At 38.7% G+C, this 14,186-nt stretch overlaps 2 protein-coding genes across 5 annotated transcripts; both read right to left on the reverse strand.

Moving 5' to 3' along the window:
* Positions 1-470: 470 nt before the first annotated feature.
* LOC106325214 (stromal 70 kDa heat shock-related protein, chloroplastic-like) lies at positions 471-2,232 on the reverse strand. 4 transcript variants are annotated; one of them, XR_001266843.1, is made up of 3 exons: positions 1,457-2,232; positions 920-1,272; positions 471-836 (listed from the first exon to the last, which is right to left on the reverse strand). XR_001266843.1 is itself a non-coding variant. In XM_013763245.1 (3 exons), exons 1-3 carry the CDS (start codon positions 1,536-1,538, stop codon positions 636-638), a joined length of 348 nt encoding a protein of 115 aa, XP_013618699.1. In that variant the 5' UTR covers positions 1,539-2,232; the 3' UTR covers positions 471-635. The 4 variants fall into 4 exon arrangements, 2 of the variants coding, with proteins under 2 accessions (XP_013618699.1, XP_013618700.1); XM_013763245.1 differs by having other exon boundaries at positions 915-979; XM_013763246.1 differs by having other exon boundaries at positions 920-979; positions 1,223-2,232.
* A 2,502-nt stretch (positions 2,233-4,734) lies between these two features.
* On the reverse strand, positions 4,735-12,468 carry LOC106324060. The gene is given in 11 exon segments (XM_013762083.1): positions 4,735-4,893; positions 5,134-5,287; positions 5,373-5,480; positions 5,621-5,744; positions 5,878-5,947; positions 6,035-6,084; positions 6,174-6,241; positions 6,315-6,376; positions 6,468-6,582; positions 12,071-12,109; positions 12,211-12,468. Coding segments are annotated over 10 exon segments (1,002 nt in total). The 3' UTR covers positions 4,735-4,893; positions 5,134-5,179.
* Positions 12,469-14,186: the final 1,718 nt, after the last annotated feature.

Genomic DNA, 14,186 nt, shown 5'->3' on the forward strand with positions numbered 1-14,186 from the left:
AAAAAAAAAAATAGTCAAAAATACTCAAAACTATAATCCAAAACCTAAACCTGAAAGTTAAAAGAATATATATAATATCAAAAATATATCTGAAATACCTAGATATACCTAATATAAACAAAATATTTTGCATTCTTTGGGTATCCGATCGGGTCTCAGTAGGATCCGGACCCAAACCGAGACCCGCATGTCAAAAGAAAACATACAATAGGTGCTTTGCCATTTATTCGGACCCAAACCAAACATATATTTTTGAGTTGGTTTCGGTTGAATTTTTTGAATCCAGATCAAATTTCCAAACTTAAGAGAGATCTATATTAGAATGTATATAAAAAATCTCAAATAAAGTAATTCTAAATTATATAAGTTTAAACAAATTTTATGTTTTGATATAATACATACGTTAACATAATAATGTACAATTCCAAAATACTAATTCATATTAAATTCTATTTATAATCCAAGAAAAATCCGCGCTTCGAAAGCGGATCAAAATCTAATATTGATGTTAAACTTCAAAAATTAATATTTTTTCCCCATACAACGCACGGGGACCGAACACTAGTATAATGTAAACTACCAGACATATCAAAGGTACCACCACCAAGAACAAATACAAGATTTATTTAATTGTTTTACCTTTCAAAAGCATAAGCCAAAGAAGTAGCAGTAGACTCTTTGATAATACGAAGAACATCAAGCCCAACAATGCGATCAACATCTTTAGTAGCTGTCCTCTGTGAGTCAATATGAAATCTCCCAGCTGCAAACTGTTGTTTACCAATGGCGGGACACTCAAGTTTGACGTTTCCGTTCTCATCTTCGTGTGTGATGACCTGCAAAAACGGTAAACGATACTTGTAACAAAGGCGTCTTTGAATAAGACTGTCTCACTAAACCATAGTTCTCAGAACCTTACAGAGAGAAACAGAGCAATGTCCCATTCCTCTGGCTCTTTTAAGGCATCTTCCAATTTTCTCTGCAAAGCTCAGTTACAAGATTTCAAAACAGCAAGAAACAATACAAGCTAATTAAAAAATTACAAATGATTGAACGTTAACAATCTTCTCTCTGACATATCATCCACTATAACTCATACATCACAGAACAAGACATTGTTCAGAAACTATCAACTAACGTATGGATGATGATGAACAGCACAAATCAGAACTAAAGGAACACACTTTCTTACGATAAAACTAGACATCAGTTGACACATTACCATTATTCTCAAATGTAATTGCATATTTCCAGCTAAGCCTCAACTCTCAGCTGTTAATGTCACAGAATATGTACACGAGTTATGAGTTTGGAGACTACTTAGAGGGATTAATCAACAAGCAAGACTCAAACTTTAAACTTATATATTCATAACAAAAGAACTTCAACCTACTTTCAAACCTTCAAGGAAGAACGGAATCAACTTCGAAGCAAACAATAAAGCTTAAGCCTTTACCTCTTAAGAAGAGAGAAAAAACCCTTCCAAAACAGTAGCAAGAGTGTTGAGGTAAGAGTAAGCAAGAGTGTTGTAGTCGCATCCAGGAAGCATAATCGACTCCCTCTGCTCGTTGCTACTGCTCCTTCTCGACGAGTAATCCGAATCCACAGTCGAAGCCTTGACAATCTCAACCCGACGCCGAGACCCGGCGGTGGAGATGCTCCGGAGCAGAGGGTTCCATTTTCCGGTAAGGCGGATACCAGTGGAGAGTGTAGGGAAGCGTTCTAAGCATTTGTCCGTAACCAACATCCCCTTCAAGCCAAGTGTAAGACTCAGACAAGAACGACCTCTCGAGTTTAGAAGCGATGATGGAACTGAAAAGACGAGAAGAAGAAGATGAAGCGAGAGAAGGCAAAGATGATGGTGGTTAAGAGCTACAGAGGAAGGCGCAGGAGAGTATGCGACGAGATCCAGTGGCTTGACGTGATAATGTTCCCACACAGTTTCTCCAGTGTGGGCAAAGTTACAAAAGACGGATTAGGGTTTTTAAATTTTGATTTTGAACTCGATTGGAGTGGAATTGATCAGATTGGAGTGGAATTGATCAGATTGGAGTGGAATTGATCGAGAAGAACCCGATCCACTAATCTTTTCCAACAGAGAATGCTCTGATGTTTATGATTGAAGAAGATGAAGGAAGAAGATAGATAGATTGAAGGAAGAAAAAAATAAAAGAAATTCATCGCTAGACAGAGAGAAAGGGAAGTAGGAGAGAGAGAGGGAGGATGAATGAGTTTTTTTTTGTTAGTATTTGGCGGACAAAACTAAAATTTTCAGCAAAAGTGTTACTGCAAATGAAATCCCTTAGTTTTGCTTTCCAGCTTAATGAAATTCTATCTTAGCGCGGATTTAGTGCTACGATAGAATTGTGATATGATATTGGTACTTTTGGTAGCAGTTGGTGAATTCGTGCTACCGCGAACTGTTACCAATACTCATATTTTTTGTAGTGTTCTTATATGTGATGCGAGTGGAACGTCGCGGCAGATGCAGCGTGGTCTCGCACACCAGCTTAGACAATCTGATGGAGAAGGTTGTCGTTCAAGAGACATGTATTGCCGAGGACCATAAGTTTTTCAAGGCAGCTCAGCCTAAGTCAGGAGAGACTTTAGTGTCAGAGAAGAGGACTTGGGATCAGTAAAAGTCAAGTGTTATAATTGTGGAAGGATGTGGCATAAAAGCAGAAGTTATGAGAGTAAGCCATTAGATGCCCAGGTTGCAACACCAGCAACGACACTAGCACTAGTAGCGGTAGCTAGGAACTGCTATGGTTCTGACCAGCCGGGTCATATCTTAAAAGATTGTCCAAGGAGGGGCAATGTGGCACTTCCACCACCACCATCCAAGCGTTTAGCCATCGCTCCACGTGTGTTTGCGGTAGGAAATCCTCAGGGAGCGGAGCCGACAGCGGATATGTATCTTTATCATACTCGTTTGTGTTTGAGTATTTTGGTTTCGTGGTATCATGTGTAGTTAGTCAAATCTCGGGTTGAAATGATTAGTACCCGTTTAGGAACCAAACATTTTTTTACGAACGGATCGGTTTGAATAATTAATTTTGGGGTCATAACAATTTTTTTTAAAACCCGGTATATAATCAAAAATCCAAGTTAAAACCATGAAAAATATTCAAGTAAAAATGTGTTGAATATTTTTTATTTTATAATTATAAATATAAGATATTTTAAAATTAAAAATAGTAGTATTTTATTATATTTTAAATATTTGGGTATCGTTTTGATTTCTGTTCAGTTTTTATTTTTCAGATTAAAGAAATAATTTACCTTCGGGTTTTCATAAATTTTGGTTATGTTTTATTTTCATTTTTCGGTTATGTTCCGGTTTGATTAATTAGTATAGTTATATATTTTATAGCATACTAATATAATGTGAAAATAATTTTATGTTGAATTTATGAATATGTCAAGTAAAAAATATATATATATATATATATATATATTTATTTTCTAAATATTATAAAAAATTTTAGTTTAGAAATAAAGAAATGAAGTTAGGAGTAGTATTTATAGGAAAAAAGAAAAAAGAAAATCATCCATTCAGCCTCTATATTTGACCACCATTTTTTGTGTTTGCAGGATAGTTTTATTTATATGCAAAGTGATCCACAAGTAGTTTACTAAATATTCTTTTTGTTCTACATATTAGTGAAGCCATCGAAAGCTTTCCACAAATTGAGATTTAGCTGGGTTCGCGGGTCAATCCGCCCTGCCTGACCCGCCAACCCGTTGGTCGACTTGTTTTTTTTACTTAAAATTTTAACCTGCAAAGAAAAAATGATATACCCGCATCCACCCCGATGAGATTTGAGGGTAATACGCGGGATCCACAGATAATATTAAATTTAATAAAATAATTATTTTTATTATAAATTAATTATTTTTATAAAAAATAATATAAATAATATATTTGTATTTAAAATTATATAATTAAAAAAAAATTCTATATTTTTACATATATTATATTTTATATTTACAAAAAAGTTGTTTTTTTTTATTTTGGGGATTAGCGAGTACCTGCGAGTCAAATTTAATTCCTGCACCCGCACCAACATGTTGAATTTTTTCAATCGGTCGATCCGCATCCGCTCGTGGCGGGTCAAACAGGGGCAGGACCTGTATGTAGTGATTCAGATTTCCAGCACTATTAATGATGAATGGACAAAAAAACACAGATAAAATTGGAGTGTATTTCTCCTGTATTTCATTTCCATCACATTCGTATCCCTAATCAAAATAATTTTCAATACCACAACAACAATTCGGTTAGGAAATTAAAGTGTGGCCTTAACCTACATACAAAATTTTAGATGATAAATAAATGTAATTTTAATTCAAATAAGGGCAAAACTGCACTTTTCAAAAAACAAAATAAACAGTGCATTTTCCATATATTAAATCCTAAATAAGGCATTTTTTATTATCCCTTAAAAATGTTTAAAATTTTTAGTAAAATTTTATCAGATTTTTTTCTAAATAGATTTTTTAATAATTAAAAGTAAATTTTAAATTTCCAGTAAAAATTGATTTATTATTAATGTCTTTATAATTATTATTTTTTTAGAAATATTATGTAACCAATAGACCAATGTAAATAATCAAATAAGTGTAGTAATTAGATCGACCTAGTATGAATTTTTATGGTAAATAAAAATAGTGATTCTATTTTAATAAAATAGATAAGATGTGAAACTTAATGGGGTGGCTCATGTTATCAAACTGATGCTTGAAAGAGAAGAATCTGATCCCCAAACACAAAACAAGACAGGTGTTTAGTCTTGATATACAATATTTACCAATATTGGCACTATTATTATTATATACATCAAAGATACCTAAAATAAGAAAAGGACCTTTGTGTTACCATGCGTCCTGATCCTGCATTGTTACATAACAAATGAGTTTTAGTCTATTTCGGAGACTTCCATACATTATAGATCTAACTTTCTATAAAAAGATCCCTGGAAACGCCATTAATTGTCTCTTAACTTCTTCCTCCAGATACCGAGTACCGACCCATCATTTGTTCAAAAAGTTCGGATATTATTTTTAATTCCCCAAGAATGACCATTGTTCTTCCATGATATTATCAAAACATGTGGTGTTAAAAGCTTGTACCTTGCTTTGGGGTCCTCAAGTTGAGGATAATGGTGTATATGTCAGATTATGCACTATGCAGATACTGGTGAAGAATAGTCTTGAAGAGGTAAGCCAGAATCTTCTGGTAATCACCTAACTGGACACCAGTGTTTGGATCAACCAAAAATGGAACCTATGATTCATAACAAGCAACAGCCAGATAAGTGATTAGTAAGAGTTTAGACTGTGTATACAAAGAAACGAAACTCGAAATAAACCTTATCGGATCCCGAAAGTGATCTCATTCGCGTGGACCCTTCTCCAATGTTGTGTAATACATAGGGGAGCTCCAACTCACAGAGTGCTTCACGCACCAACCGCGCATACTGAAAGGGAAAAAGAGTGAATGAATTAAAACCCAGATTTATAAATAATAGCGATATTGTAGTAAAGGAATGTATGCATCATTAGATTAATCATAAGAAAAAACTTGGATACAAGAAATGAAAAGGAAAAAGCATAATACCGAGTTGTTTTCGTAAGAGAAGAGCTCGAGCATTTGAGGTGGTGGATCTGTTGAAGCCTTGTCCTATAATGACATGCCTCTACCTGCTCGGAGAAGTGTTGGCATCCATCCTGTGAACAAGGTGCTGGACAAGTCTAGAAAAGTTAGTAATACCACAATAAATTATACCTAATCTACACGATGTATAGCGTTCAAGCTAGGAGCTAGAGACAATGATAGCTTGACCAAATAAAATAGCAGAGTCTGGCGATACTCACCTTTCCAGAAGTCCTGTGGAAGGGCCTCTCCCATTTCCATATTGATTAAATAGGTACTTTACGATGTCACCTGTTAATTAGAAAACAGAAGAGAACCAATGTAAAGATATCCAGAGAAGAGGACAAGAGGCTAATAATGCTGGAACTCAAAACTTACCACTCTCATACATCGAAGTATCGGTATTGGGGTCAATGAGGAACGGAAACCTTTCATTCACAGAATTGACCTTTATTAGGGAAATAGTTGTGTAAGGATGACAAAGAAAGCAAATGATAGTACAAGAAGGTAAAAGTACATCTCTTGTCCACCGGATCTTCTAACCAGTTCCCTGTGTCTTACAGATCCTTTAGGACAAGGATAAACCTGAAGACCAACAAGTATCAGGATGAACTGCTTAATACGCTATTTATCAGGGAAAAGATGTTCCAGTTTTTACTTCTACAGAGAGGTCTAGCTCAGTCATGGCTTCGCGCTCCCTACGGCAAAAGGGACATGCCTCTGGTGTAAAAAAAAAAAAAAAAAACCCAATAAACTGTCACAGTATATAACTAACTTTCCACTAATTCTATTTTGTTTGTATTTAACATACCAAATTCAAAAAGCTGCAATCGCAAAGGTGGACTAGAAGAAACATCTGTACTCATGGATGATACTCGAGATCCCCATAGAAGTCTTGCAATAGATGCTAAAGAAGAAGTTGCGACCTGAATACATTTCAACCATTAGGAAGAAGAGCTTCTTTTAACGGCACCGTTTTACTTGTGGCGAAAAAACGAGGCGATTTTGGAGGCGACGTTGAGCTAGATTTTCTCGATGGATTCGGCCATTCCGCCGAGCTCATCGGAACCGCCGGGGAGTGATCGGGAGGTGTTGAAAGATGTGCAGGGCTTGGGAGTTACAGAGAAGCCATTGGATCTAGGTTTGAAGAAAGGAGACTCGAGTTGGGTTTCGATAGCGAAGGAGAAAAGGGTTTTGAGGAAATATGACGTAGAAGTTCAATCGAAGGACGGGAAGTGTAAGGTTGCGATTCCAGATGATATCTTCTCTGATTCCACTCCGTTATGGGAGGAATTTGTAGTTGGTAAATTTCTGGATATAGCTCCTCACATAGCGAAAGTTCATATGGTGGTAAACAAGATTTGGAGTTATGGTGACACCACTTCTAAGGTGGAGGTTTATGATGTTGATGCAAGGACAATGAGGTTCAAGGTTTCGAATTCGAAAGCAAGGGAGAAGGTTATTAAGCGGGGTATGTGGAACATTGCAGGAGTTCCTATGGTAGTGAAGAAGTGGACTCCAAGGGCAGAGGAAGAGAAACAAGAGGATGAGGCTGTTCCGATGTGGGTTCTTCTGAGGAAGATACCACTAAGTACATTTTCATAGGAGGCTTTGAGCTTTATGACGAGTACTGTGGGGCATCCGATCCGTCTTCATCCCGAGACCATCGCATGTTCAAACTTTGAGGAAGCAAAAATATTTGTTAAAGTTGATATCACTAAGACGCTGCCAAAAGAGATAGAATTTACTTGGGGAGGAAAGGAGTTTACAGCTGCGTTTTACTACCCGTGGTTGCCATCTAGATGCAACTTATGTGAGAAATGGGGTCATACTGATAAAGTGTGTGGTGGGTTAAGAAAAAGAGAAAAGAAGGTAGAGGAGAGGGATAAACGAGAAGAAGCTCAAAAAGATAAGGATATGGAAGGAACAGGGGGGTTAGTGGAGAAATCTATTACACTAGTTGATGTAGTATCACAGCAGGAGGTCAGTGTTGAGAGTGAAGGGAAAACAACTACTGCGGATAGAGTAGTTCCGGGTTCAGTTGAGAAGATAGGGAATGACTGGGCGCTTGTTTCACCTGATAAGGTGGGCAGAGCTCAAGCTAAAACTCCGCTGAAAGATCCAGGGGAAATCCAAATATCAGCCTCTAAGTTTTCTGTTCTTTCAGTAGATGATGAGGAGGAAGGGGAGATAACGGAGGCGCAAGAGGAAGATAGTGAGGAGGTGGAGACAGTGAGCATATCTGAAGAAGATAGGATGGAAGATGAGATTTTAAATCAGAAGATTAAAGAAAAAGAGAAGACCGCTATGCAAAAAGGAGGAAGAAGAGGTCAGAGGACTAAAGCTCAAGAGGTACAACCTATGAGTAAAAGGTCCTCTCGTCGAAATCTTTAATCATGTCGTGTTTCTTCTGGAATGTTCGAGGTTTTAACAAAGATTTAAAACATTCCGTGGTGACTGAGTGGGTGAATAGGAGGGAGATGAAGTTTGGCTGTATCTTGGAATCTAGAGTGAAGGAAGGGAAAGCTGGTAGGATTTTGAATAAGGTATTCAGAGACTGGTCTTCAATTACGAATTATGAAGATAGTAGTGGTGGAAGAATTTGGTTGATATGGAGAGACGAGATCCGTATGACTCATGTATATAAGTCGGATCAAATAATTACCTGTTCAGTGGAGCTAAAGGGTGAAGCTGAGTTCTACTGTTCCTGTATATATGCTAGTAACCAAGTTGATGAAAGGAAGACGTTGTGGGAGGATTTGGCATATCACCATAAGTCTCCTATTTTCAAAAACAAAGCTTGGATAATAATGGGAGATTTAATGAAATTATTGAAGGAGGAGAGAGTTCAAGGTTTGATAACATGAGTCGGATTTCTACTGGTATGAGAGACTTTCAGAGGCTGGTTCTACAATGTCAGCTCACTGACATGGCGTATCAAGGTCCTAAATATACATGGTGTAATAAAAGAGAAGATGGGATTATCTGTAAGAAGTTGGATAGGGTACTGCTAAATGAGGAGGCTCTGCAGAGATTTAGCAATGCATATTCTATATTCGAACCTGGTGGATGCTCTGACCACATGAGGTGTATTGTTCAGTTGTTTCCTCCAGGAGAAAAGATCAAGAGGCCGTTCAAGTACATCAATGTAATTGGAAGTATACCTGATTTCTTACCAATGGTTCAGAGGTATTGGGATTCAACGGAGAGATTATATCACTCTACATCAGCAATGTTCAGATTTTCCAAGAAGCTAAAATTTCTGAAACCGTTGATACGCGAGATGGGGAGAGATAAATTGGGTAATCTGTCGAAACGGGCGAAGGAGGCTTTTGATCTGTTATGTGATAAGCAGAAGGAAACGTTAGCACATCCAACCGATATTGCAGTCCAAGAAGAGGCAGATGCTTATGGAAAGTGGCTGCATATTGCCAGTCTGGAGGAGGATTTTTTAAAACAAAAAGCTAAGCTACATTGGCTTGGTGTTGGAGATAAAAACAATAAGACTTTCCATAGGGCGATCAAATCCCGTCATGCTCAGAATATGATAAGAGAAATTCGAAGGGGGAGTGGAAGTGTGGTATCTACTCATTCTGAGATAAAGATGGAAGCATAACGGTTCTTTGAGGAATTTTTGAATCACAAGCCGGTCAACTATAAGGGGGCATCTGAGGGGGAACTGGAGGATCTGTTGCAATTTCGATGTTCTTCTGAAGAATGTGATCAGTTGGAAGTAGAAGTTTCTGAAGAAGAAATCCGAAAAGTTCTTTTTGCAATGCCAAACAATAAATCTTCTGGACCAGACGGGTATCCTTGTGAGTTCTTTAAAACTACGTGGCCGGTTCTATCTCGAGACTTTACCATCGCAGTACAATCAGTCTTTAGATTTGGGTTTCTACCAAAAAGTATAAACTCAACTATACTTGCTTTAATCCCTAAGAAGTTAGACTCGATGGAAATGAAGGATTATCGGCCGATAGCATGCTACAATGTTATATATAAGGTGGTCTCAAAGATTCTGGCTAACAGACTTAAAAAGATTCTTCCAAGTATTATTACTGAATCGCAGTCTGCATTTGTGCAAGGACGACTTCTTATGGAGAATGTACTGCTTGCCTCTGAGTTGGTGAAAGGATATCATAAAGAAAACATCTCTCCTAGGTGTGTTATGAAGATAGACATATCGAAAGCATTCGATTCAGTGCAGTGGGAGTTTGTATTGGAAAGCTTGAGGACTTGGGGGTTTCCGGAGAAGTTTATAAATTGGATAAAGTTGTGTATTACGAGCCCTTCATTCTCGGTACAGGTTAATGGGGATCTCGCAGGCTACTTTCAAAGCTCCAGAGGTCTTCGTCAGGGCTGTTCATTATCCCCATACCTTTTCGTGATGTGTATGAATGTCCTATCTCTGAAGATTGATAGAGCAGTGGCAGATATAAAATTCGCGATTCATCCAGGTTGCAAAAGTCTGGCTCTTACACATTTGTGTTTCGCGGATGATCTTATGGTGTTTGTGGAAGGTTCGAAGCAATCTATTGAGGGAGCTCTGACAGTGTTTAAAGACTTTGAAAGTTGGTCAGGTTTGAGTATTAGCTTGGAGAAATCAACAATAAACATGGCGGGAGTAAAAGAGGCTGAGAAAAGAAGTGTATTGACCAATTTCCCTTTTGCTGTTGGTGAGCTACCAGTGAGATATTTGGGTCTCCCTCTTATGATGCAAGTTATGCGGAAGCAAGACTATCTACCTCTACTGGAGAAAATCAGAGGAAAAATTAGTTCTTGGACCTGTCGGTTTCTATCCTATGCAGGCAGATTACAATTGATCAATTCTGTTCTTATGAGCATTGCTAATTTTTGGTCTGCTGTATTTCGGCTTCCTGGCGCTTGTATTAAAAAGGTGGAGCAAATATGTGCTGCATTTCTTTGGTCTGGTCCAAGTCTCAAAACAACGAGTTCCAAAGTGGCGTGGAGAGATATTTGTAGTCTGAAGTGTGAGGGTGGATTGGGTATCAGAGATTTAAAGGTAGTCAATAAGGTGTATGGTCTTAAGCTAATTTGGAGAATGCTTACGGGTGAATCACTGTGGGGTAAGTGGATTGAAGCAAACTTACTGAAGGGTAAAAGCTTTTGGGAACTAAGCTCGAAAATGGTGAATGGATCTTGGATGTGGCATAAAATGTTAAAAATGAGAACTGAAGCGAAGTTGTTTTATAAAAAAGAGTTGGGTAATGGCAGACATGTCTCTTTCTGGTATGATTCATGGTCGGTGAGGGGTGCTATCTTTGATATTTTGGGTCCTAGAGGAATCATTGATTTGGGGGTCAGGAGGAATGCAACCCTGGAGGAAGCTGTGTTAAGTGTCATAATGAGGAGGAGGCATCGTACTGACTTGTTGAATGATATCGAAAGGGAGTTAAATATTATTGCTAGTAAATTGGATTCTGAGAAGGAAGATATAAGCGTTTGGAAAGGCAAATCAGGGTACAAACAGAGGTTTTCATCACGAGAAACGTGGATCATATTAAGGGAAAGAAAACCGCGTTGTGCATGGTCATGTGGTATTTGGTTTCCTCAAGCTACTCCAAAATTTGCTTTCATGGCATGGCTAGCGATAAAAAATAGATTGACTACTATGGACAGAGTGGCTATATGGAGTCAGGGGGTAGACACAAGTTGTGTTTTGTGTAAAAAAGCTACTGAAACGAGAAGCCATTTATTCTTCGAGTGTGATTACTCTTCTCAGTTATGGGAATATGTTGCTAAAGGTATTCTGGGATCTGCTTATACTAAAGATTGGTCTGAGATACTGGTGATTATATCGGATGAGAAAAGGGAGAAGATGAGTAGATTTTGTATAAGATATGCATTCCAGGTGGTGCTATATGCTGTGTGGAGAGAGCGTAACAAGCTAAGCCATGGAGAGAAGCTGTTGCCTCTTCCAATTATCAAAATACAGGTTGAGAAAGGAATTAGAAACAAGATCTCTTTGATGAGAAGGGATGGGGTGAAGGGTATGGAGCAACTGATGCAATTTTGGTTTCTTACTAGAATGTAAATAGGAAGGTAATATGTAAGAAGGGGAGGGTAGTTGATCTTGAGTTTTATTTATAGAAACAAAGGATGCGCTTGATGTATACAGGCTTTTTTGAATGAATTTAACATTAATTCAAAAAAAAAAAAAAAAAAAGAGCTTCTTTTCATGTAAATCATTGCTGACAAATACTGTCCATAATCATTAAAACAGGACCACTCAACAAGTTGAGAAAAACTCTGTGGTTCCTCGTAAATCATAACCAAAAAGGCTTAACAGAGCCGGTAAACTCTAGCACATAAGTCAAATCTTTGATTAGGCTCATGTCAGATCTTACTTCTCAAACATACATTTTGATACATGAAGAGGGTTGTTGGAGTAACCTCAAGAGCATGATTACGTTGCTGAGAAGGATCACCTCCCTGGAAACAATAGTCGAGAGAAAAGAAAAGAGAGCGTATCATGAGAACAGAAAAGGAGACGAGACACTTTGATGAGCAGAAAGTTTGAAGGGAGAATTCACAGAGAAGAGTTTAAGCAACGGACAGAGAACAGACAAGAAGCTAGATGCATTGCCACTAGTAGTGCTTTCACTAGAACTAGACGAAGTTTCTTCCTCAGAATTGGCCTCTGATTTCACATAAATTCTTCCTCTTTTGTGAATCCAGGCCCCATTTCCTGATAATCGCTGACCAGAAGGTAACGTTGATGACGAAAACGACGCAATAGGAAGGCGGAGATTGCCATTTACCACCGGAAAACAAGGGGATTGAATTGACATTTCTCTTGTTAAAAATTTGGATTCACAGTAACCCTAGTTTGAGGATGCCCGTCAAACTGAACCACACTATTCTTTTTTTTCTCCCTCAATAGATTATATTAAACATTCGATGGAATACAACTTCAGTCGGCGGAACACGATGAAAACCCCGAAAACATATCCCATAACAGGGAAACTAAAACCCAAACATGAGCATCAAAAAGACACTGAAACATAATTTTAAACTAACGGAAATTTGTACAACTAGACCTTCTTACAACCCTTAAGAGAACAAATATAAAAAGTCGAGGCTTAAACCAACCGGAAGACCAGCGAAGACCACAGTCAGCCAAACGAACAAGCGGCGAAAAGGACGAAGCAACCGAAACTCACATGAACCTCCTGTTCAAGATGGAAAGCCAGAACCACGCCGAATAGCATCAAACACACACACCAACACCGAACCAAGGAACCAAGAACCAACACCTGGGACAAACCCTCCTCACAGCCACATCTTCATCTGAATGAACCCAAGCCTCAAACTCATTATAATACTTCAAACCTTCAAGAAGAAGCCACCGAGGAATTATGAACTCAACGAACAAGTCCAGAGGAGACAAACACTTATCAAGAGATGCAGCAAGGACTCCTTCACGACTGAGAAAGGAGAGGTGACACCAACCAACTTTTCACAATAGAGATGCTAACTCCGGTCTGCTTGCGGACTCGCCAAAACACCACTATCACACTGAAGATGAAGAGCGACTAGAGAAATCAATGTCAATCAAGGATTTAGAGGATACATCCTCTCCGTTGAATGGGTAAAAAAAGGCAAAACAGAGAGAGGGAAGATTAACACAATATCAACCAAACACTCCATGGAAAGAATCGCAGATCTAAAAGCCAGCACATAAATCAGATCACCGACGACCTAATACTGACCAAAAAACATCTGAACCTCTGAATACCGACGATTCAACACCACCACACGAAGGATAAGCTCTCCACGCGCCTCTACACGCATCCACTCGTCTCGAAGCCAACGAAATAAACCACCCGGGAACAAAAAAGATCTACAAAGCAGAAAAGAGCAAAAGACAGGTGTGCTAAAAACCAGAAAAAATATACAGAGATCTGTCATGTCCCCGATTCTGGATAGGATCGTCCGGACGGACTGCGGTGCGTGGAAATGCACTAGTATGGTCATATGAAGAGAATACAGAAAACTCAGAAAAACTTCCAGAGAGAAAAGAGAGGCAAACCGACGGTTGGACGATCTGATCCGTGGTGGTTACTGGTTGTTTCCGGTGGAGTTTGTTTGTGAGATCAAGAGGATGGATACTAGGCAAGTCCGTGCCTTTGCAGGGACACCAGGGGCTTCCTTCTACACCCTGAAACACAAAGAAAACCAGAGAAAAAGAGAGAGAGAGAGTCGGATTGCTTCATCCAAGATCAAGAGTGGTGTGAAGGCAGCAAAGAGGCAGTTTTGTGGGCAATCACAAGGGGAGTTGAGAACGACCCTTTGATGGTGATTGATCATGGATGATCATGTCATAGGCTTCCTCTGTGTCCTGGGAACACACTCAAATGGTCAGGAGGGAAGGGAGAAGGCCGGACTCCACTCTCAATGGTATGAACAGCCTTAAGGGCAGATGTGTGTAGAAAGGCAGTTTCATGGGCACTGAAGGGGGAAGTGATGGTCGACCCTGTGATGATGTTTGATCATGGATGATCACATC

Source organism: Brassica oleracea, chromosome C2 (genome assembly GCF_000695525.1).
Source record: "Brassica oleracea var. oleracea cultivar TO1000 chromosome C2, BOL, whole genome shotgun sequence".
NCBI classification, from domain to species: Eukaryota; Viridiplantae; Streptophyta; class Magnoliopsida; order Brassicales; family Brassicaceae; genus Brassica; species Brassica oleracea.

Excerpts from the sequence above, each read along its gene's own strand:
- LOC106325214 (XM_013763245.1), bottom strand. The coding sequence starts at position 1,538 with ATGCGACTACAACACTCTTGCTTACTCTTACCTCAACACTCTTGCTAC. Across the intron at positions 980-1,456 it reads TTTTTCTCTCTTCTTAAGAG|AGAAAATTGGAAGATGCCTT; the intron begins GTAAAGGCTTAA and ends TGAGCTTTGCAG. Across the intron at positions 837-914 it reads GCTCTGTTTCTCTCTGTAAG|GTCATCACACACGAAGATGA; the intron begins GTTCTGAGAACT and ends CCGTTTTTGCAG.